Here is a 21,472-nt window from a genome sequence, read left to right as displayed (position 1 = left end):
TACAAAACTCATTTAATTTGAGGAAATAGGATGTTCAGAAAATAGGTAAAAGTTACACATAAAATATACAAGTGTAATAAGGTACCTGTACAACTGACCCCATAACTCAATATCGGACCCCAAGTGATGCCATCGACCTTATAGATATCATACGGATTAGATGACTTCAGGAATCCATAGATGTAATTAAAACCAAAGTTTCTCCAATTAAAATAGAATTTTCCAGTTTAAAAAAAAAAGGCGATTAAAACCCTCATTACAAACGTCTCATAAATTATAGACCATGGCATCTCTTAAAATATTCATGATAAATCCAGTGAGTACAAAATTTAAAAAAAAAAAAAAAAAAAAGCACATTTTGCCTACAGTTATGGCCCAGTGTCTGACCCTACCGCTTTACTTCCTAGCCCTCTATGGTAAGCGTGCACATTTCTATGCAAAGTCCGAGGTGGCATGTGCCACGGCAGGTGTGTACTAGCCCTACAGCATCTCTAGGACTGTGGCCAATACTTTGGTGGCACGCCCATGCCATTAATTTTACTTTTTAAAGCACTTTGTGCCACTATAGAGATCTGCTTCGTAACATGAGACCAAGCAGAGGGGCAGTGCCACCCAGTATTCAGCACAGGGCATTGTTTTCATAAGGGCAGAGGGATCTTGGAGGTCACCAACACCTTCCTAAATAATGAAACACTAGGGTCCACTTGGCATTACTCATGGAGCCCCTACGGGTCCGTGCCAGGGTGCCCCCATATGGCGTCTTGCCAAGACATATTTTTTTGCAAAGGCCTTGCGGGTAAAACCAGATCATCTTGTATATCCTCATCATGTGCATGAGCCGTTATTTCCAGCCGATGTTGCATCCAGCTATTTTTTTGGCAAAAAAAAACGTAGTTTTTTCAATGTTGGAAAAACTTCTACTTTCCTGCTCCTGTTTTAGTCAAGGATCTAAGGGGTAAGGTTTCTCCTTGTGGACAGTGACATGCCAGGTCTGGCACGCCGGTATAAGGAGACTTAAATGCCTTACATGCTCCTCTGGGAAATTAAATATGCAAATTGTCTCTGCAGAGAGGAAGAGGACTTCAACTCTAACGCCACCTAATGGAAGTAGCAATCCTAAAAGTTATCAACCCTTTACATGACTTCGGATCAAAGCCAAATCAGAATCTCACTTTGTAGACACAGTGTTTCGGGGTATTGCCCCTCATCAGTGCAAAGTATGAGAACTGATTTGGCTGGGTGTAGGCTAAGACTGGGATCCAAGGGGGTAAGGTTTCTCTTTGTGGAGAGTGACAGAGGAGCATGCAAGGCATTAAAGTCTCCTCATACTGGCATGCCAGACCTGGCATGTCACTCTCCACATAGAGAAACCTTACCCCTTAGATCCCAGTCTTAGCCTCTCATCCAGCCAAATCAGATTTCATACTTTGCACTGTAATACCCCGAATCACTGTGTTTGCAAATTGAGATTCTGATTTGGCTTTTATCCTATGTCATATTTCAAGGCTTGTTAAAGGGTCGATATTGACTTTTAGGATGCTACTTCCTATAAGTGGCAATAGCGGTCAAGTCCTCTTCCTTTCTGAAGAGACAATTTGCGTGTTTTAGGCAAGAATCGGTTCCAAAATAAAGCCTCGCATACGGATCATTATACAGAGATCCCTGAGCTCCTAACCAGGGCTTTACACCTAATTTCGATCATTTTTACTTGGCCATAAAGGATTTGGTGGTATGTACGCGAACCCTCTGCTGCACAGAAGAAGCCATTTTCATGGAGTCTCTCTTTTTAGGCGATGCCTCTTTTGGTTTCCATAAAAGCAATTGAGCATCTTCCCCTCCAGTTATCAAAGAGTCATCTCCTCCGCACCAGTAGACCGAGCGCACAATGTCCGTGTGGCCTCCGGTTAAGGTTTTTAGGTGTGCGACCCTACCGGAATCACAATATAGCAAGCTGATATTACCATCATGAGACCCTCCGAAAAGGAGCAAAGCATTCCGACTTTCGTGATAGAAGCCCCCGATGAGATAGTTGATGTCACATCCGTGAACGTTTTCCCTTACATCTTCTACTTGACAGAGCGTGATGGCTTCCTCCGTGTCCACCTGGGCAAGATCCCACCAGAGGAAGCCTTCATTGTGCGTCAGGCAATATACCTGCTTATAGTGCCTTCCCGCCCAACCAACAATGTTCACAGAAGAGTCGGAATTGCAGGTGGAAGTTAGCGCATCGTCTTCGTTATCCGCACCGATATCAAACACATTGACCAGCCCGTCGGTGGAACCGGTGGCCACCAGGCTTGGGTTGGTTGGATGGAAGCAAACTTGGGTGACATCGTCGTTGTGAGATTCTGAATAAGCTCCGAGCGGCTCCTTAGACTTGGTATTTGGAATGTATCTTCCATCCCAGAAGACCAGAAACGCGTCGTCTTCCACCTTCTCCGTGCCTGCGCAGACAACAAGGTCGTTACAGCTGACATCGAAACTGATGAAGACGTTGGAGGGGTAACCGGTATATTGCTGTACGGCTCCGGTACCGGACACCCGAGCGTCCCAAAGTTTTACGGTGGCATCGCTGCAAGCTGAAAGCACCAGGTTGCCATTTGTGTGGCAGAAACGGACGCCGCTCAGCGCGCCAGGGTGGGCGCTATATTCGTGGAGACAAGTCACGGTCTCCCGGTTATATAAGCGGATTGTTTTGTCAGAACACAAAATGGCAATTGTCTGAGCGCTTTGTTCCTCCGCTGGATTGGACACGTCGATGTCAATGATGTAAGTCGTGCCGTCTTTCATGGCCGCGCGCTTGGCTATGGTAAGGTGTGAAAGCTGGTCTTCTAAGGCGTCCATGGCGGGGACAATATTCTTGAGATCTAAAATATAAAATGAAAAGCAATTAGAAAAAACTACATTGGCACGTGTCTCAAAACTAGGCCACATTCACACAGTCAGTATTTTAGATCTGTAAGCCAAGACCAGGAGTGGGTGATAAATCCAGAAGTGGTGACGCGTTTCTATTATACTTTTCCTCTGATTGTTCCACTCCTGCTTTTGGCTTCCAAATACTGATGTGAAATACTGACCAAATACTGAACGTGTGAACGTGGTCTTACAAAGACAAAGGGTGCGATAACCAAACTGGAGCAAATCAGTGATACACCTACTCGGCTGGTGCAACTCCATTGTTCTCTGCACCATTCCCCCCACAAGTCTCCTGGTGTCTTCTTCTATTGACAGGTATCACAAGCCAGCTACAGCCAATAAACAGCCACTGATTGCCTGCAGTGGTCACACCGGAAGAAGAAACCATGAAACCGGAGTGCAGCGTATGGAGAAGTGACACCAATCTGGTAGAAGATCTAATTTTTAATTTTCCTATCAAATGTGTTTAGAAGTGCGGGACGACTCCTTTTAAAAAGTTTTTTTTCCAATTTCGGCTGCAGTTTCAGTAAAAACAACAACTCTGCTTTACTCACCCTCCCCGGGTCCAGCGCTGAGTCTCTGCAGCACTGACATCACGTCAGCAGCACTGCAGCCAATCAGTGAGGTCAGCGGCACGAGCTGCTCTTCACACTGATGCACTGCAGACAACAACAGGCATAGGAGACTCCTTACCGGACCCAGGGAGGGTGAGTAAAGCAAGGTTTGTTTGTTTGCTCTTTAACAAGCTGCAGCCGGGTACAGGGGTGGGGGGCTTCCAAAACCAGAGAACCCTTTTAAATAATATGGAGACCTATGGGAGAACTTAGTTTTTCATGTATTTTTGACTAAAAAGCATTTTTGCAACAGGTTTTTCATTAGAAATTTTAGGCCGTGTGGCTTCTACAGCCTCTACGTATCACGGTACAAATAAGTGACCAATAAATGTGTGAAAGAGCCAATGTAAAACCAAAGTAAAATTGAACTTGAGAGAGATAAAGATTACAAACCCTGTAGTCAGAATGAGCTCGCTGACTGATGTGACTGTTAGCTCATTCTGCAGCCTGCTATTGTCACGCAAGGTGTGGGAAAGACTTAGTGCAACACAAGGAGAAGAGGGAAAGGGAGCCCAGACTCTAGGGAAAGGGGGAAGGGGAGACCTCCTAGATGATCTAGTGTCACCCTGTCTCCTCTAACGTCCCTGAATTTGGCTCTTCACCAATCGCCGCACGCATTCCTCGCCCTGTCTTTCCCTGGCGTATGGCTAAGGCTAAGGAAGGGAGGAGATGAGCACTAGTCGATCCCCACTGACACTAAAGGCAACAAGGGGGGACAAACAAAGGGGAATTGCTTAGCTTTAGATGACTCCAGACAAATGCGCACAGTCCCCAACACCAGAGAGAAAGAAGTACTGCTCTTGCTAAAGCCTTCACAAGGAGTAATGAGTATCGCCGGCATCTCCCTCTGGCACACAGCAGGTATCTATACACCCAGGCCAGGGTGATAATTAGCCAGAGGAAGGTAGCCGCTGGATCCTAGAGACAGCCTCTAACAAGGTGTCTGTAATGGCAAACGTAGAGATCTCCTGCAACCAACTGCAGGGCGACTGTCACTTCTAACACACCTGTGACAGCTATGTTCTCTGATATATAGAGGCTGTAGAAATTTTTAATGAAACCCTATAGCAAAAGTTTTGTTTTTTTTATTTTACCCGAAAATACATGCATTTAAATAACTAATGCCTCCATTAAAACAATTCATCAGCTGTTGTGAAACTGCAACATTCAGCATACCCTGACCTGACAGCCACAGGTAGGAGACCACGACTAAAATCGGATCGGTTACCATATTCCCCAATACAATCTGCTGACATTATTAAATAGATTACACAAACCTGATGAGGCTGGTGCGCTTACTTTTAACATTATGGAAGAACTGCTGCATAAATGCTTTTTTCTAAAGTGTTCCCTCCCGTTATTTTACAAGTCTCACGAGGATTTTAAATATCAGGATGACAAGTATAAGTACACCAGCCTCATCAGATCCAAGATAATTATTTAATAATGCTTGCAGTGTGTATTGTGAAATCTGGTGACAGATCCATTTTAAAGTTGTTTTAAAGGAATATTACTATTAGGAAACCCATCAGTGTGTGGTGACTGATGCCCAGGGCCCTTAGAGGACCAAAGAACCATGAAGTTTGCTGTGCCGCGTCCTCCAGACAACAGACATTTCTAGAAAATCCCTTTAAGAAGTTAGTGCTACCATGATGAATTCATTGGATACTTTTACAACATTTTTACAAGCCATGAATAAGTAAGTGTGGGGACTGGAGTGTCAAATGTAGCAGATGACAAGATAAAGGCCTATTCACATTCAGTACTGCGCCTGGGAAAGCAGCCACTGTTGCTGTACACAGAGCTAAGCAGGCAGTGTTAGCAGACACTCCCCCCGGAGGCTTCACATCATTTTACTCGCGTCTTCTTGATCGCTTAATTAATTTGATTTTGCAAAATGAGGCTGTAAAGTCATAATGACTGGAGCGGAAACCTTCCAAAAATCCACAAAAATGCTGCATATTCATTTAAGATATTGGGAATATAAAAAAAAAAGAGACTGGATTGGTTAAGAGATTTTTTTTTTTTTTTTTTTTTTACACCTTCCCAATATACAGACCTGTGTGCGGTCACAGTGCGTCCGCCAGACACCAGGTACTCTACGAGTATCGGACACCACAGAAAATCTTCCTTAGATAATGGGCAGTGAGCAGCAAGCCTACTAGTGATACGTGGCAATCCTACTAGTGATACACGCCAAGCCTACTAGTGATACGTGGCAATCCTACTAGTGATACGTGGCAATCCTATTAGTGATACACGCCAAGCCTACTAGTGATACGTGGCAATCCTACTAGTGATACACGCCAAGCCTACTAGTGATATGCAGCGAGCGACGAGCCTACTAGTGATACACGTCAAGCCTATAGTGGTACATGGCAATCCTACTAGTGATACGCGGCGGGCGGCAATCCTACTACACTGTGTTCCAAATTATTATGCAAATAATATTTTCTCAGATTTTCCCAAATTACCTATATGAATTGCAGTCATTGTAATTTTCCAGTCAAATAACTATTAGAATACAATTGAAAGGTTTTTGTACAAACTGCCTATGATAACAGTATATTTTTTAAAAAATAAAAAACTCAAACTGCACTCAAAATGCATGTTCCAAATTATTATGCACAGCAGAGTTTTCAACCTTTTCATTTTAATAAAGAACAAAAAAATGGTCATTTTTGAAATTATAAGCATTAGCAGGTTATTACAAACTGAAATCAAACAGTTTTCAACTCAAAACTTTATTTTAGGTGATATTACATTTGCACATAGGACCCCTTGTTCGAAAGGAGCTTCTGAACTCTCTCGTCCATTGAATTTGTCAGGTTTTGGATGGTTTCTGCTTCAATTGTTTTGCATGAGGACAGAATACCCTCCCAGAGCTGTTGCTTAGATGTGAACTGCCTCCCGCCATCATAGACACTCCTTTTGATGATGCTCCAGAGGTTCTCAATGGGGTTGAGGTCAGGGGAGCATGGGGGCCACACCATAAGTTTGTCCCCTTTTATGCCCATAGCAGCCAGAGATGCAGATGTGTTATGTGCAGCATGAGACGGGGCATTATCATGCATGAAAATGATCTTGCTGTGAAATACACGGTTCTTCTTCTTGAACCATGGCAGTAAGTGCTGTTTGAGAAACTCAACATACATTATGGAGTTCATCTTTACCCCTTCAGGGATCCTAAAAGGGCCGACAATCTCTCTCCCCATGATTCCAGCCCAAAACATTACTCCACCTCCTCCTTGTTGGCGCCGTAGCCGTGTTTGCATGGGGTGTCCATCAACCAGCCATCCTCCACTCCATCCATCTGGACCATCGAGATCATTTCATGTATGATAATGCCCGGTCTCATGCTGCACATAACACATCTGCATCTCTGGCTTCTATGGGCATAAAAGGGGACAAACCCCATGCTTCCCTGACCTCAACCCCATTGAGAACCTCTGGAGCATCATCAAAAGGAGTGTCTATGATGGCGGGAGGCAGTTCACATCTAAGCAACAGCTCTGGGAGGGTATTCTGTCCTCATGCAAAACAATTGAAGCAGAAACCATCCAAAACCTGACAAATTCAATGGACGAGAGAGTTCAGAAGCTCCTTTCGAACAAGGGGTCCTATGTGCAAATGTAACATCACCTAGAATAAAGTTTTGAGGTGAAAACTGTTTGATTTCAGTTTGTAATAACCTGCTAATGCTTATAATTTCAAAAATGACCATTTTTTTGTTCTTTATTAAAATGAAAAGGTTGAAAACTCTGCTGTGCATAATAATTTGGAACATGCATTTTGAGTGCAGTTTGAGTTTATTTTTTAAAAAATATACTGTTATCATAGGCAGTTTGTACAAAAACCTTTCAATTGTATTCTAATAGTTATTTGACTGGAAAATTACAATGACTGCAATTCATATAGGTAATTTGGGAAAATCTGAGAAAATATTATTTGCATAATAATTTGGAACACAGTGTAGTGATACGCAGCGTGCAACGAGCCTACTATTGATATGCAGCGAGGGGCGAGCCTACTAGTGATGCATGGCAATCCTACTAGTGATACGTGGCGGGTGGCAGGCCTACTAGTGATACGCGGCGGGCAACGAGCCTACTATTGATATGCAGCGAGGGGCGAGCCTACTAGTGATGCATGGCAATCCTACTAGTGATACGCGGCGGGCGGCAGGCCTACTAGTGATACGCGGCGGGCAACGAGCCTACTATTGATATGCAGCGAGGGGCGAGCCTACTAGTGATGCATGGCAATCCTACTAGTGATACGTGGCGGGCGGCAAGCCTACTAGTGATACGCGGCAAGCCTACCAGTGATACGCGGCGGGCGGCAGGCCTGCTAGTGATACGCGGCGGGCAACGAGCCTACTATTGATATGCAGCGAGCGGCGAGCCTACTAGTGATGCATGGCAATCCTACTAGTGATATGCGGCGGGCAGTGAGCCTACTAGTGATGCATGGCAATCCTACTAGTGATACGCGGCGGGCGGCGAGCCCACTAGTGATACGTGGCGGGCGGCGAGCCTACTAATGATACGTGGCGGGCGGCGAGCTTACACATTTATAAAGGTCTTGTCTAAATATGTATTTAATCATAAGGATTGATTTTCCGAATGAGGCTGATTAAAAAAAAAAAAAATGGCTGCAAAAATAATGACAAAAAAATACTGCAAATTCATTTACGATATTTGCAATATAAAACAGGGACTGGATTGGCTACCATAATGTGCCTCCACAAGACACCGTTTCCCCTCCAAAACACTCAGAATCATCTTTGCATAATTGGCAGGGAGTCTACTAGTGATACACGGCCTAAGGCCACGGCCCCACTGTCAGTATTTGGTCAGTATTTTTTCTCAGGAGTGGGAGCCAAATTATTTGAAGCAGTTTCTGCTTAAAAAAAGAAAAGAAGGTCACAAGAAGGTAATGCATTACATCTGGCGAGTTATGCTTATTTTGTTATTTTCTAGTATTGCTTTGTAGCCCATTACATACTACATACCTAGAGGTAGATGGGGCCCTACTGTACCTCAATATGCCTATAATGCCACACAAAGGCTTAGACACTTGGTGTACTTTGGAGTTTTTCTTCCATTGCTTCTGAGGGAGAGGGAGGACTTTTCCACACATACAGCACCTGATGGAGCACCATATGGCGAAACATGGAGTCCTGCTATAGAAGACACTATGTGGCATTATACTGTCTTCTGCATGAGGCCTAGAACTGCTCATACAGATTAGATAAGATCGTTGTGCTGACAGCTCTCTCCTGACTCCCCCACACACATGAATGCCAGGCTTTGCTGACCGCTCCTGTGCTCTCTACCAGAGGACATGAATCTTTGTCTTCCCTGATATCATCTATCGGGGATAGTTGAGTAGATGGGGCCTTTAAAGATTTATTTACGTGCGGCAGATTTGTTGAAAAATCCATCCCAGATATATGAGATGGGATCATTTGCACAGCGGGAACCTGAATTTCTAAAGACCTCATTCAGGTAATTGAGACTGCCATAAAAATATCTGGGGCACGCTCGGCGACAGCATGGGGCACGCTCGGCGAGAACTTGCAGCTAACTTTGTAAAAATTCACCCTAAATTCCTTGCTGCCGCTGCCGAGCTGGGGATCTGTCAGCAAACGACATTTTGCAGTAAATGGGCTCCGTCTGACGACAGGTTCACAAAAAAACAAACTTATATAATCACTATATTAGTAGCTAAAAGTAAACTCAAACTTTCTTTGAAGTTAGCTGACCCCTCCACGTGGAAGTTGATCCATGCCCGATGCCATCAATGAAACTTTCCTACCCCTGGCATCTGCCGAGCCCTTGGCTGGACGATTCTAGTGATCTGCTGGTAGGTAACGGCCGCGCTGAACCCTCCCGTTCCTGCTCAGTTTCTATTTGCTAAGTTTGGAGCTCGATTAGCAGCTTTTTTCCCGTGAAATTTGAGCAACGCAACCTTAGAAAACGTCCGGGCCCGGAGCCAGCGTCAGGTCAGCGGCGGGTGACACTGCGGCTAATGATAGCCTCGCTCAGGATGGGTTACAGATAACGTTTCAGCTCTTTCTTTCCCCGCACAGCCCGTCCATCCGAGCTGCGGTTTTCTGCGCTGCGCAGGTGACAATCGCCTTCAATGGCAGATAATTGCCCTGGAATTGATATTATTTCCTTAACGTTCACATTTGCGAGAGCAAAAGATAACGGGGCTCGTGCAGCCACACAAGGAGGGTTTTCTAGCAGATCGATAATGTGTTTTTTCGGGGGGTGGTTCTGCTGATTTTGAGCGGATACAGAGACCCGGGGAATAAAAAATAAAAAAATCAGGATGCAATAACAGGCTGTGTGTGTGACATTGAGATTTGTAAACCTGTTGCCGGTCAGATTAAGGATAATCCCATGTGTCGTTCAGAGATTAATCCCACACAGCCTATATTCCTACCCAAAGTAATGAGGATGAGGGGCAGCCCCGGATGATCCGAAACCTCCGAGGAAAAGCGAATATTAGAATATAATACCGCGGCTGAACTTGCACTACCTCAATATTCCGCATCTCTTCTCTATGGGGCCTCGATATGTAACGTGCGGCCGCTGCATGCATCACAGACATGATGGAGCGCATCGGTAATGCTGCAAATAGGGGTTTGTTTTTTATCAATCTTGACATATGTGTCTTAGGGAAGAGCCAGACGGCTGTAAAACTCGGGTTGAGATTGCAACACAATGGTCCGACTGGCCAGCGGCTCTCCCTACCCAAACGTATGCTGCTGTCACGCTCAGGTGGAGAGAGCTGCCGGCCAGTCCGAGCATTGCGTTGCGATCCCCGTCAGAGTTATATGGCCGTGTGACTCTTCCCTTAGTAGATACTTGTATTCATCATTCAATAATTCAGGAGGACGTTTTCTGCATCGCACTTTCCCTATACTATTCCTCCTGGAAAATGATGAATAAATTAATTATCTTATGTTCCCCGGAATGATAATGCACAGAAGGGGCTGCACGGCGGCTTTGGTGATGACACGGGTAACGCGCCAAAGATGGCTGTATGCCGCTGCTACATTGTAGGTGAATGGGGCTGCATTGTGACCCACAAGGTATTCCAAATATAAGGTGCAAAAAATGCAACTGGTTCCAACTTTATGCGACTTGCATGAACGTGACCGTTATACTGCGATGTGCCAGCCTCATACAGCGATCTTTGGCCAGACAACCCGTGCTGAAGCCAAAATCACTGCGAAACCAAAAAGAGGAATGCAAAGATCTAAGAAAAGGTGCTACCAAATAGTTAGTATTTAGTAAAATGGACACGTCCGGGGGGCTGACCGCTCCTTCTTTATGCTCCTGAACTGTAATATTACAAGATATTTCCCGTTCATTTAAAATCTGTAGTCTTTCATTTAGGATGGATCAAAATGTTTTGACTTTTGACTGTGCAGGAAATGATTACTGAGGAAGGATGGCCAGATTAAATCCTTCTAATGACATCCCCCATAAGTAACACAATGCCCCCTCCACCCCCGCAGTGCCCGAGTGTCCATGTTTATGGTGGAGTCAATGGTGGAGTCAACGGTGAGCAGGAACAGCTCAGCTCGACGGTCACCCAAACTTTTCTTCATCTCGTTGCAAATATTGTTGTTTCAAAGTTACATTTCAGAGCAAAAATAAATAAGCTGAAGCCGTCACGTGAACAGCATGAAAACCGCGGACGCCAAACTCATCCGCCGCACGCCAGGAAATGGCTTGGAAGCCGCGGGGAGAAACAGAGCAGCAGCATCTATGGGGTCAGCACCAGAGGGGCAGGAAGTGGCAGATCGTACTAAGAACAGCACACAAGGAATTCGCAAATAGAAGGTGAAGGGATCAGACGGGATTTGGTCATTTCCGCAGGAATTCTTCTTTTATTTATCACTCGACAAAAAGTCACCTTCTGGGGATAATAAAAAAAAAAAGAGAATTGGGATTTCAACTCCCCGTGCACCATCACTGCAGATGGGACAGGGGGAAAACAAACAGAACAAAAGTGCATTTTTCGTTGAGATTTCCAAACTAAAATCCGCCGCATTTCTGCACCTAAAATCCATGCACGTTTTCTGCACTTATTCATGTTTTTTCTACACTTTTTTTTTTTGCGAAATGGTACAAGCACAAGACCAACGAGGTCTCCATTGAAATAAATGGATAAAATCCTGATAGAAAAAAAAACATTATTTGCAGACCAATCATCAAGTCACAGTCCACTGACAACAGCGGCCAATCATATCCCAGCTTTCATCTTCTACTCTCCACTTTGAAAATAAAAGAAGCAATACGATTGGTTGGCTCTAGGAAGTGTCTCCACTTTCCTGGGCACCAGTTTTAATTTTGTGGGTGTCCTAATCTATGGATGCACATGACAGTAGTTTTCAGGCACAAGAAAAAACACAATTAAAAATGTAAAAAAAAAGGAAAAAAAAAAACCTTAATGCCCACATAGTAGGACTTTCTTCGGCTCTGCTAAATCGGTCATTTTTTTTTTTTTTTATAGTTCCTAACATGACATTTTTAAAAATAGCAGTAGATTTAAAAAAAAATAAAATAAAACTCTCACTTTAACAAAGCAGTTTTCTTCTTGATCCGTCACCTAGAGGGTATTACGGACCACGAGGTGGGTACATGCCACAGGCAGCAATAGAGAGGAGGCAGCACTCACAGTGTGCATAGAGAGGGGACCCTGCTTTATAGGGGGCCAGACAGCTGGCGTAGTTCTCAGTGCCCTGCACACACGCTGGCACAGAGTATTCAGTGTCATCCATGTAATAAAGCTGTAGGATTATGAATGGGGGAACCTGCCCATCACATTACAGGTCATTACTGGAGCAATAGCACACTCTGGTGGACAAACTGAGTACTACATCCACACCATGAAATATTTGTTTATTTATCTTTTAATTTTTCTTTATTTTTTCTATATAGATAATATACGAAAAATAAATAAATACATGGATTTTTAGAAGTTTAACTGATCAGTTAATAGGGTATATTTTTCCCCCCAAAAAAAGAAGGCAATGATTTAGCTAATTGTCATAAAAAAAAAGTTAATACATAAAAGAGATCATAAATGTGCACTGGAGATTCATATGTATTATTCAATCAATTGTTAATCACTTAGCCATAGGCGAGGGGGTCACACCGCCGTATATTCTCTCATCCAAGAGAATTGGGTCAATTATGCTGATCAGAGTGTGATCCGATTCTCTCGGACGTAGAAAAGATCTAAAAATAAAAAATTTCTCCATCTTCTCCATTATATCAGTCCGTGGAAAATCAGACTGCACTCAGATGACATCCGAGTGCAGTCTGATGGTTTCCACTGACTCATTGATTGGCACGGGCGTGTGCAGTCCGAATATTGGATCAAACTTGGGCATGCAGCGATATTTTCCTCGAACAGGCTGTAAACAGATATATTTTACTATGGCTGCCAGGTACGATGCGTCTCGGATCACTAATCCAAGGTCCCTATAGCTCCAGATCTGTCAGTCGCCTGATATGGGGCCTCGCTGGATTAGTGTCATCTCTCCCTATAGTCCCTGACTAAGTTTTCTTTGAAACACTGCTCTTTTTCAGAGTAAAATATACCTGGGCGCAATCACAGTGACAGGTACGTCACAAAATAACATTTCCATAGTACAGGACTGTATGGATAATGTCCCATAGGGCGCCGTATGGCCTCCACGTGGCACAGAAATATTCTATATGAATCAATATAACTAAGAGATCAGAGACAGAGATGCTGGAGGTCCACGAGACATACAGTGAAGGAAATAATTATTTGATCCCTTGCTGTTTTTGTAAATTTGCCCATTGACAAATACAGGAACAGTCTATAATTTTAAGGGTAGATTAATTTTAACATTGAGAGATAGAATATCCCCCCCAAAAAAAATCAAGAAAATCACATTGTATAAATTAGATAAATGTATTTGCATTTTGCAGTGAGAAATAAGTATTTGATTCCTCTGGCAAACAACACTTAATACTTGGTGGCAAAAACGTTTTTTGTAGTTGATGATGAGGGTTGCGCACATGTCAGGAGGAGTTTTGGTCCACTCCTCTTTGCAGATCATCTCTAAATCATTCAGATTTTGAGGCTGTCACTTGGCAACTCGGAGCTTCAACTCCCTCCATAAGTTTCTATGGGATTAAGGTCTGGAGACTGGTTAGGCAACTCCATTACCTTACTGTGCTTCTTTTTGAGCCTCTCCTTTGTTGCCTTAGCTGTATGTTTTGGGTCAATGTGTTGCTGGAAGACCCAGCACGACCCATTTTTAATGTCCTGGCGGAGGAAAGAAGGTTGTCACTCAGGATTTTACGGTACATGGCTCCATCCATTCTCCCATTGATGCGGTGAAGTAGTCCTGTGCCTTTAGCAGAAAAGCACCCCCAAAGTATAATGTTTCCTTCACCATGCTTCACGGTTGGGACAATGTTCTTAGGGTTGTACTCATCCTTCTTCTTCCTCCAAACACGGCGAGTTGAGTTAATGCCAAAGAGCTCAATTTTTGTCTCATCTGACCACAGCACCTTCTCCCAATAACTCACAGAATCATCCAGGTGTTCATTGGTAAACTTCAGATGGGCCTGCACATGTGCCTTCTTGAGCAGGGGGACCTCGCGGGCACTGCAGGATTTTAAACCTTTAAGGCATAATGTGTTACCAATGGTTTTCTTGGTGACTGTGGTCCCAGCTGCCTGGAGATCATTAACAAGTTCCCGCCGTGTAGTGTTAGGCTGATCTCTCACTTTCCTCATGATCAAGGATACCCCACGAGGTGAGATTTTGCATGGTGCCCCAGATTGATGTCGATTGACAGTCATTTTGTATTTCTTCCATTTTCTTACTATTGCACCAACAGTTGTCTCCTTCTCACCCAGCATCTTACTTATGATTTTGTAGCCCATTCCAGCTTTGTGCAGGTCTATGATCTTGTCCCTGACATCCTTAGACAGCTCTTTGGTCTTGCCCATGTTGTAGAGGTTAGAGTCTGACTGATTAATTGAGTCTGTGGACAGGAGTCTTTTATACAGGTGACTATGCAAGACCGCTGTCTTTAATGCATGTAATGAGTTGATTAGGAGCATCTAACTGGTCTGTAGGAGCCAGAACTCATAATGGTTTGTAGGGGATCAAATACTTATTTCTCACTGCAAAATGCAAATAAGTTTATCTAATTTTTACAATGTGATATTCTTGATTTTTTGGGGGGGATATTCTATATCTCAATGTTAAAATTAACCTACCCTTAAAATGATAGACTTTTCATGTCTTTGTCAGTGGGCAAACTTACAAAAACAGCAAGGGATCAAATACGTATTTCCTTCACTGTATGCAGAGGTCTCACTGCAGCCATGATTGGTGACTAGATGGGAAAAAAGCGAGCAGAGGCCAGGCAGCGCAGCGCCACACAAAGTGTAGTGACCGTTCCTGGGTAATGCAGCTCGGCTCCTATTCAGGCCGATTGGGTTGGGGGGGGGGGAGCAAGGAGTCGGACCCCCACCAGTCTGATATCAATGAGTTATCCTAAGGGCGCAGTCAGTCGGCCGTATAAAAGGGACCGCAATGCAGGGACTGGCCGGCGGCTCTCCCGACCCAAGCAGAAATACATGAAGCAGTCACGCTTCAGGAAGAGCCACCGGCTGCGTTCCGATCTTGATCCCAGTTACACAGGCATCTGACTGCCCCTAACAGACCATCAATATTATAAGCCATTTCCCAGCACATTGATGTGGTCTGTGATCATAAATCAGCACAGCTAAGAAAAAGTCAGATAAAACTTACAAACTCTCCCACTGGACCGTCAGACCAAGCTCACTGACATATTCTCAGTTAACTCAGCAATACAGTGCAACAAAGAAGCTATAGAAGGAAAACAGTGCACGATATTTAACAAAACCCAATTACAATAATCATTAATCCTAAAATACATAAATGTAATAATAAAATTGTCCTAATAAGAGGACAACCCCTTTAATCATTCAGAATCGTACTTGTTAAAAAGATCCTACTGTTTTGTGTATACAGCTTCTATGCAGAGTACTGTTTCCATGGTAACATGAAAGAAAGGAGTCCACAAGGCTTGTTTGCCAGCTGTAACCATGGAGACACACAGGTCTACATAGAAGCTGTATACTTCATTTAACTGTAACATCTAGACCAGATGCAAAAATACAGCAGCACAATGCCTGTCATGTATGGAAACAGTAACACAGCAGCCTCGGAGACTTGTGCCGTGAAACTGATGAAGAACTACAACCCCCAGCAGGCACTGACAGCTGCGCTGCACTCACATATCACATGTATACAAAACACTCACCTAGGGGAATTACGACAGCCGTCAGTGAAGCCCTACATGCCCATGTGCCCAGCAGAAGACACATTAGATGCCGCGCAGGCGCAGTACGCTGCGTTCCAGCTACAATAGCTCCGCCCAGTCTTTCCGCCATTGGTCGACGTTTCGTGAACAGTGTCCCGCCTACGTTACCAGGTTACTGGGACTAGTAGGATGTAGACGTTGCCGTTGTGTGATGACGTAGCACGCTGTTTATATAAATACGCTTCCTCTCACAGGATGAAGAGTGTTCCTCTGTGTTTTGCCAATAAAGCTTGTTGTAGTAAATAAAATGGGTGTTTTTTTAACAGAAACATGAGGTGAAATGGTCAGGGGCTGTGCCTGGAATAAACATAAAGGCACACTGAGAGAAAGTACCTCAGATACAGTATGGCGGTGTACACACGCTGTATGGCACCATGTACAGTACTATTGCATTAGTTCACATCACATTTGTAATATATGTGACCATACAGTTACACAGTCCTGATAAAAGCCCCAAAAATATGACTTGTGCCCTGTCCGAGTTAGTATACCGCAAAACTAAGCATATGGAAATCCGCCATCCCATAAAATCCGCGTCCAGAAAGAAAAAAGAGCGTAACATCTGTGTCTGTACAATGGGGCCATATCGGGGAGCACTGTATGGCGATCCTCTCAAGGATCCCTTTAAGATACAGTATTACAGAGTATACATTAGTGCTCCAAAGACTCAGGGGCGAATAAAAAAAAACAAATTAAGCTCCTCACCTTCCCACAGCTGCTATGGTCTTTGCTGATTGGCTGCAGCGATGGCATCATGTCCAAAGCGCTGCAGGCAATCCTTGAGCTCGGCTCCTTGTGCTGTCTACATGTGATCAGTGCACTGGCGGGCATAGAGAGACAGAACAGGACCCCTGTGCAAGAACAGTATATGGGCCCTTTGCAGTCTAAAGGTCATAATAATGTACAATTCCACCTGCTTTGGAGGTAGAAATGGGCCCCCTTATCTTTTGGGCCCCTGTGTGGTTGCACCAATGATATGTCCGCCCCTGGCTCAGTGATTGCCTGCAGTGTTGGTGACGTGACATCACCACAGCCAATCAATAACCATAGCAGCGGAGAAAGGGTCAATAGGAGTGACATATTGGGGATTTTTGCTCCCTTGGGTCGTTGGAGCAATAATCTTTGAAAAGGGACAAGCCCTTTAATCGTAGGCCATAAAATCATATTTGTCAAGACTCTCAGACCCTATGGGGCACTCCCCGATTTGGGAACTGTCACAGGAGGTTGGTGCTAGGTCTCGGTTTCATTTGCATCTGCGTCCTTAGGTTGCACATACAGTTGAATATAGCGGTGGAGCAAGGAGTTGTTGCTCCACCATCCGATCTGTGCGGGTCCTCCAAGCTGTGCGTGTCCTCTAGGAGGCATCTGCTGCGCCAGGCCTTACATGGCAGAGAGCGCAGCAGGTCTGCTACTCTCATTGTGGGAACAGGACTAAGTATTTTTAAGCTGATTCTGGGAGGGTTGGCACTATGGAGACATCATATGGTGTGGAGGGACACTGTGAGGCATAACACTGTGTGGGCGCACTGTGGGGCATCATAGTATGTAGGGGGCATGGTGGGGCATCATACTGTGTGGGGGCACTGAGGTTTCATACTGTGTGTGAGGGCACTGCAGGGCATAATACTGTGTGTGGGAGGGAACTGTGGGGCATCGTACTGTGTGCATTAATTTGGGACTTCATATTGTGTGGGGGGGGGCACTGTGGGGCTTTATAATATGTGAAAGGCACGGTGGGGCATCATACTGCGTGGAGGGACATTGTGGGGCATCATCATGTGTTGCGGACACTGTGGTATTGTAACATGGCGCGGGGCGGTAGCTGTGGGCAAGGTACTCATGCTTTACGCCCCGACACGCTAGCACGTTAAAGCATATAAATGTGTGGAGAAAAATTGTGGGGGTATCATACAGTGTGGTGAAGCCTCATATGGTACAGGAGCCATCAATGGGGTATAGTAGTAACTGATGAGAACACGATGGGCCTTCACTAGGGGCACTATTTATTTGCGGGGTGGGATTATAAGTGTAGCTTAGCAGGACATAATAAATCTGTCACTGTGTGCATCCCTGGGATCGTTGCAGTCATATTGACCTCAATGCTGAGTCCAGTGATTGGACAAGTCAACTAAGCCCAGTGAGGCCCACTGGAGCGTTGGCGCTGCTGCTGGAGATTTATTAGCCTAGTAGCATTTTTTTCTTTTATCATATTGTCTGCTGTTGGATTGGCTTTTTCCTGCGCACAATACACACCTCCTGCAGCTCCACAATCACATTCCTTAGAAATAATTGGAATCAGACAATCAAAGCGACAGATACACGTGTGTATCTGCATCTTAATGTTTAGTTAGCAGTTGCACCACTAGAGGGCGCTACTGCACAGAGCTCTATCTAATACCCTCTAAAATAACAAAACAAAGCAATTCCATAACAGGAGGTGTGATGCTTATTTTCCTATTTTGAAATCCTGGTTGTCTGGGCGTTTAAAAGGGTTGTCAGTTACAAATAACTAGAGAGTCTTCTGTTTTTAGAAATGCACCAAATAATGATAAAGTCACTGAACAAGAAAGAATGTGGAAAAGAAGAGTCAATAGAAAGCGGGAATGGAGAGAAAATAAGCATCTGGGACACATAAAGAACACTGGATTATGTCAAATAAGCCTCGACAGCTGCGAAATAAACATCTCCTGTACAAGCAGCTGCTGCACACACAATATCCGTTTGTTACTGGGGGAATGATCCTACCAGACATCAGACGAAACGGAGGAACATGCCTAAAATAAGGGATCGGCCCCACGTATATCAGAACTCAAAGGACCTATGGTTCTGTATAAAGATCTCTGGGTCTCTACATCACGGTCATGGGCTCTTTAAGAAAGCTAATCCTGTCCCACTGCCTCGCAGCCCCCTAGCATGTACGCAGGAGATTATTCGGAAGGAAATCTAGTATCTTCTATGCAAATCAGCAGCGTAAAATGAGCGGCACTGCAAATTTAATATCCGTAGTCTATCATTTTAGGGTGCAGATGTTCACCGCAATGCAAAGGGTGAAATCTGCATTCAATTTTCAGCATTTTTTTGCAGCGGAATCAGCAAAATTTCAGAGCAGATTTTCCGCTATGCAAAAGCTGTGGTTGTATGAACAGCAACAGGTTTCTCACTGAAAATAATGGACACTTTTTTTCAGATGGAGTTTGGTGCAGAAAATCTATTTTGTAAGAATCTGTAATAAGAAGAATCAAATAAACTTCACGTGAATACTCCCTAACACAATGAGTTTTCTTGAAGGGCGGGTAAAAAAAAAATTCTCAAAAAACACTTGAAAGACTCTTACTGTTTAATTCTATAGTAAAACCACTTGCTGATCATATATTCAGTCTTTTTTCCACTTAAGTTTTTTTCCACTACAAGAAGACTGCCAGCTCCGCAAGTGAGTAGGGTCGGCCGCCGCCAATAACTGCTGATCGTTGGGGGTGCCGGGTGTCGGACCCAAACTGATCAGATATTGATGACCTATTGTAAGGATAGGTCATCAATGTAGCCCTGCTATGTGTAGCACAAGCGATCTGATGATCGTAGCTTCTAGTCTCCTAAGGAGGCTATCGAACCAAATAAAAAGCAGAAAAAAATGTTTTAAAAAAATGTAAAAAAAAAACAATATATATATAAATAAATAAATATATATATATATATATATATATATATATATATATATATAGTCAAATAACCCCCTTTTTTGCCCCATTCAAAATAAAACAATAAAAAATACACATATTTGGTATTGCTGAGTTCAGAAATTCACGATCTAACGAGAAAAAAAATCAAAAAGACAGAATTACGTTTTTGGGGGTACCGCAACATTGCAATAAAACAATAAAATGCAATAACAGGCAATCAAAACATTGTATGTACACAAAAATGGTATGAATAATGATGGCACGCAAATGTAAGCCCCTACCCAGCCCCAGATCCCGAAAAATGGAGAAGCTATGGGTCTCAGAAAATGTCGTCATTTTTTTTTTTTTTTTACAAACTTTGGATTTTTTTTGGCCCTTATGTCAGGCGATGCCATGCTTTGTTGTCAGGCGATGCCATGCTTTGTTGTCAGGCGATGCCCTGTTGTCAGGGCTTTTTTTTGCGGGACAAGTTGTACTTTTGAACAACACCATTAGTTTTACCATATATTGTACTGGAGAACGGGAAAAATATTCCAAGTGCAGCGAAATTGCAAAAAAATGCAATTCTAGAATTGTTTTTTTTTTACCATGTTCAATAAAGGCTAAAACTGACCTGCTATTATGGTTTTCCAGGTCATTACGAGTTCATAGATAACAAGCATGTTTAGGTTCTTTTTAAAGTGGTGAAAAGAAAATACAAAGTATGCAAAAAGAAATAAATAAAATACATGGCGCCATTTTCCGAGACCCATAGTGTCTCCAATTTTCTGGATCTGGGGCTGGGTGAGGGCTTATTTTTTGTGCGCTGAGATGATGTTTTTATTGATTCCATTTTGGTATAGATACAATGTTTTTCTCATCGGTTATTGCATTTCATAGCAATGTTTTGATTTTTTTTCTCAGGGGTGTAATGGTAAAGGCAAGGGTTCCCTTGGGATCTGCAGAATGGAGTAGCTTGTGCCAAGTCTGACCGAGGAAGCCTTTTTGAGCCAAAGAGACAGGCCCTAACAAGAGACTAGCATTAGATAGCTCTTTTTTTAGTTAGGGTTGAATCAACTACTTTAGCCTCAAGACCGCTCCTCCGGCAAGCAGCTACTCTATAAATGCAACCCTGGGCCTGTGGTAAGTCTCTAACCCTGTACAGGGGTGTAATGGTAAAGGCCAGGGATTCCCTTGGGATCTGCAGAATGGAGTAGCTTGCGCCAAGTCTGTCCGAGGAAGCCTTTTTGAGCCGACAGCCTTAAACAGATCCCAATATTTAAGAAAAAAAAAGCTTTAGTTAGAGTTGAATTAACCACTATAGCCTCAAGCTCACTCCTCCGGCCAGCAACCACTCTGTAGATGCAACCCTGGGCCTGTGGTAAGTCTCCAACCCTTTACAGGGGTGTATGGTAAAGACAAGGGTTCCCTTGGGATCTGCAGAATGGAGTAGCTTGTGCCAAGTCTAACCGAGGAAGCCTTTCTGAGCCAAAGACCTTAGACAGGCCCTAACAAGAGAGTAGCATTAGATAGCTCTTTTTTTAGTTAGGGTTGAAACAACTACTTTAGCCTCAAGATCGCTCCTCCAGCCAGCAGCTACTCTGTGGTAAGTCTCCAACCCTTTACAGGGGTGTAATAGTAAAGGCAAGGGTTCCCTTGGGATCTGCAGAATGGAGTAGCTTGTGGCAAGTCTGACCGAGGAAGCCTTTTTGAGCCAACGGCCTTAGAAAGGCCCTAACAAGAGAGTGGCATTACATGGCTCTTTTTTTTAGGTAGAGTTGATTCAACTACTTTAGCTTCAAGCTCGCTCCTCCGGCCAGCATCTACTCTGTAGATACAACCCTGGGCCTGTGGTAAGTCTC

General features: G+C 43.9%; 1 protein-coding gene across 1 annotated transcript; it reads right to left on the bottom strand.

Annotated features, from left to right (window-relative positions):
• Positions 1 to 16,000, bottom strand: WDR89 (WD repeat domain 89). The gene is made up of 2 exons (XM_073637514.1): positions 15,895 to 16,000; positions 1 to 2,867 (listed from the first exon to the last, which is right to left on the bottom strand). Exons 1-2 carry the CDS (start codon positions 15,956 to 15,958, stop codon positions 1,705 to 1,707), a joined length of 1,227 nt encoding a protein of 408 aa, XP_073493615.1. The 5' UTR covers positions 15,959 to 16,000; the 3' UTR covers positions 1 to 1,704.
• Between the last annotated feature and the right edge of the window lie 5,472 nt (positions 16,001 to 21,472).

Source organism: Phyllobates terribilis, unplaced genomic scaffold (genome assembly GCF_046119375.1).
Source record: "Phyllobates terribilis strain yellow unplaced genomic scaffold, ASM4611937v1 Scaffold_7__3_contigs__length_470593459, whole genome shotgun sequence".
In the NCBI taxonomy this organism is placed as follows: Eukaryota; Metazoa; Chordata; class Amphibia; order Anura; family Dendrobatidae; genus Phyllobates; species Phyllobates terribilis.
Note: the sequence above shows the minus strand (reverse complement) of the source record. Positions and strands in the feature narration are given on the sequence as shown.

Coding starts and splice junctions, on each gene's coding strand:
- WDR89 (XM_073637514.1), bottom strand. CDS start 15,958: ATGTGTCTTCTGCTGGGCACATGGGCATGTAGGGCTTCACTGACGGCT. Junction 2,868..15,894: donor GGCTGTCGTAATTCCCCTAG/GTGAGTGTTTTG, acceptor TTTATATTTTAG/ATCTCAAGAATATTGTCCCC.